The sequence below is a fragment of the Eimeria mitis genome, genomic scaffold, assembly GCF_000499745.2.
Source record: "Eimeria mitis Houghton genomic scaffold, Emh_scaff1311, whole genome shotgun sequence".
In the NCBI taxonomy this organism is placed as follows: Eukaryota; Apicomplexa; class Conoidasida; order Eucoccidiorida; family Eimeriidae; genus Eimeria; species Eimeria mitis.
Genome location: NW_013568716.1, coordinates 6,139 through 6,847, shown reverse-complemented (window position 1 = coordinate 6,847; position 709 = coordinate 6,139). Strand labels below are relative to the sequence as shown.

Below are 709 nucleotides of genomic sequence, written 5' to 3'. Positions count from 1 at the left end.
AAAAAAAAAACAAAAAAAAAAAAAAAAAAAAAAAAAAAAAAAAAAAAAAAAAACTTTATATAGAAAATATAATTAAACAAATTTCTGTTGATTATAATAAAAACAAAAACAAATTACACTGAAATATAATACAAAGACACATTTTTTTATATTAGTATATTATTTATATTATATATTAGTATATATATAATATTCATGGGGCCCCCAATAGAAAAGGGAGGGCCCCTCTTTTTTATTTTTATTTCTATGAGTAAGAAGAAGAAGAGTTATTTCTTTTATAATAACTGAATTTAAAAAGAAAGTTTTTTGTTTTTTTTTTACTGTCTCATTTGCTGCTGCATCTGCTGCTGCTGCTGCTGCTGCTGCAGCTGCTTCTTTTGTTTGCTTCCTAGGTCAAGGCGGGGGCCCCCCAACAGGCGAGGCCCCCGTGTTTGTGTTTCTCTTTATCTTTATTCTTCTTTTTATTTATTTATTCTAAATTAAAGTCATTTGTTTCAGCATTCAGAATATAAACACCAGAAATACCCTCCCGCTGCAGTGGACTTAGGGGCCCTCTACCCACGGGGGCCCCCAGCAGCAGGCGTGCTGCTGCAGCACAAGAGAAGGGGCCCCCTGCTTCTCCTCCTCTCATAATTCTTGATTGAAAGAATTTATAAACTTCTCCTGGGTCGGGGGAGCTCCGAGCTGGTGCCTCTGCTGTTGCTGGTGA

The 709-nt window shown here is 35.7% G+C and overlaps 1 protein-coding gene across 1 annotated transcript in view; it reads left to right on the top strand.

Moving 5' to 3' along the window:
- Positions 1-246: 246 nt before the first annotated feature.
- Positions 247-709, top strand: part of EMH_0034330 (syntaxin, putative) — a gene marked incomplete at both ends in the record, with an annotated part of 5,651 nt that continues 5,188 nt past the window's right edge. The window contains one exon of the mRNA XM_013494859.1: positions 247-250. Coding sequence (XP_013350313.1) covers positions 247-250 — 4 coding nt within the window. The remainder of the gene's footprint in view (positions 251-709) is intronic.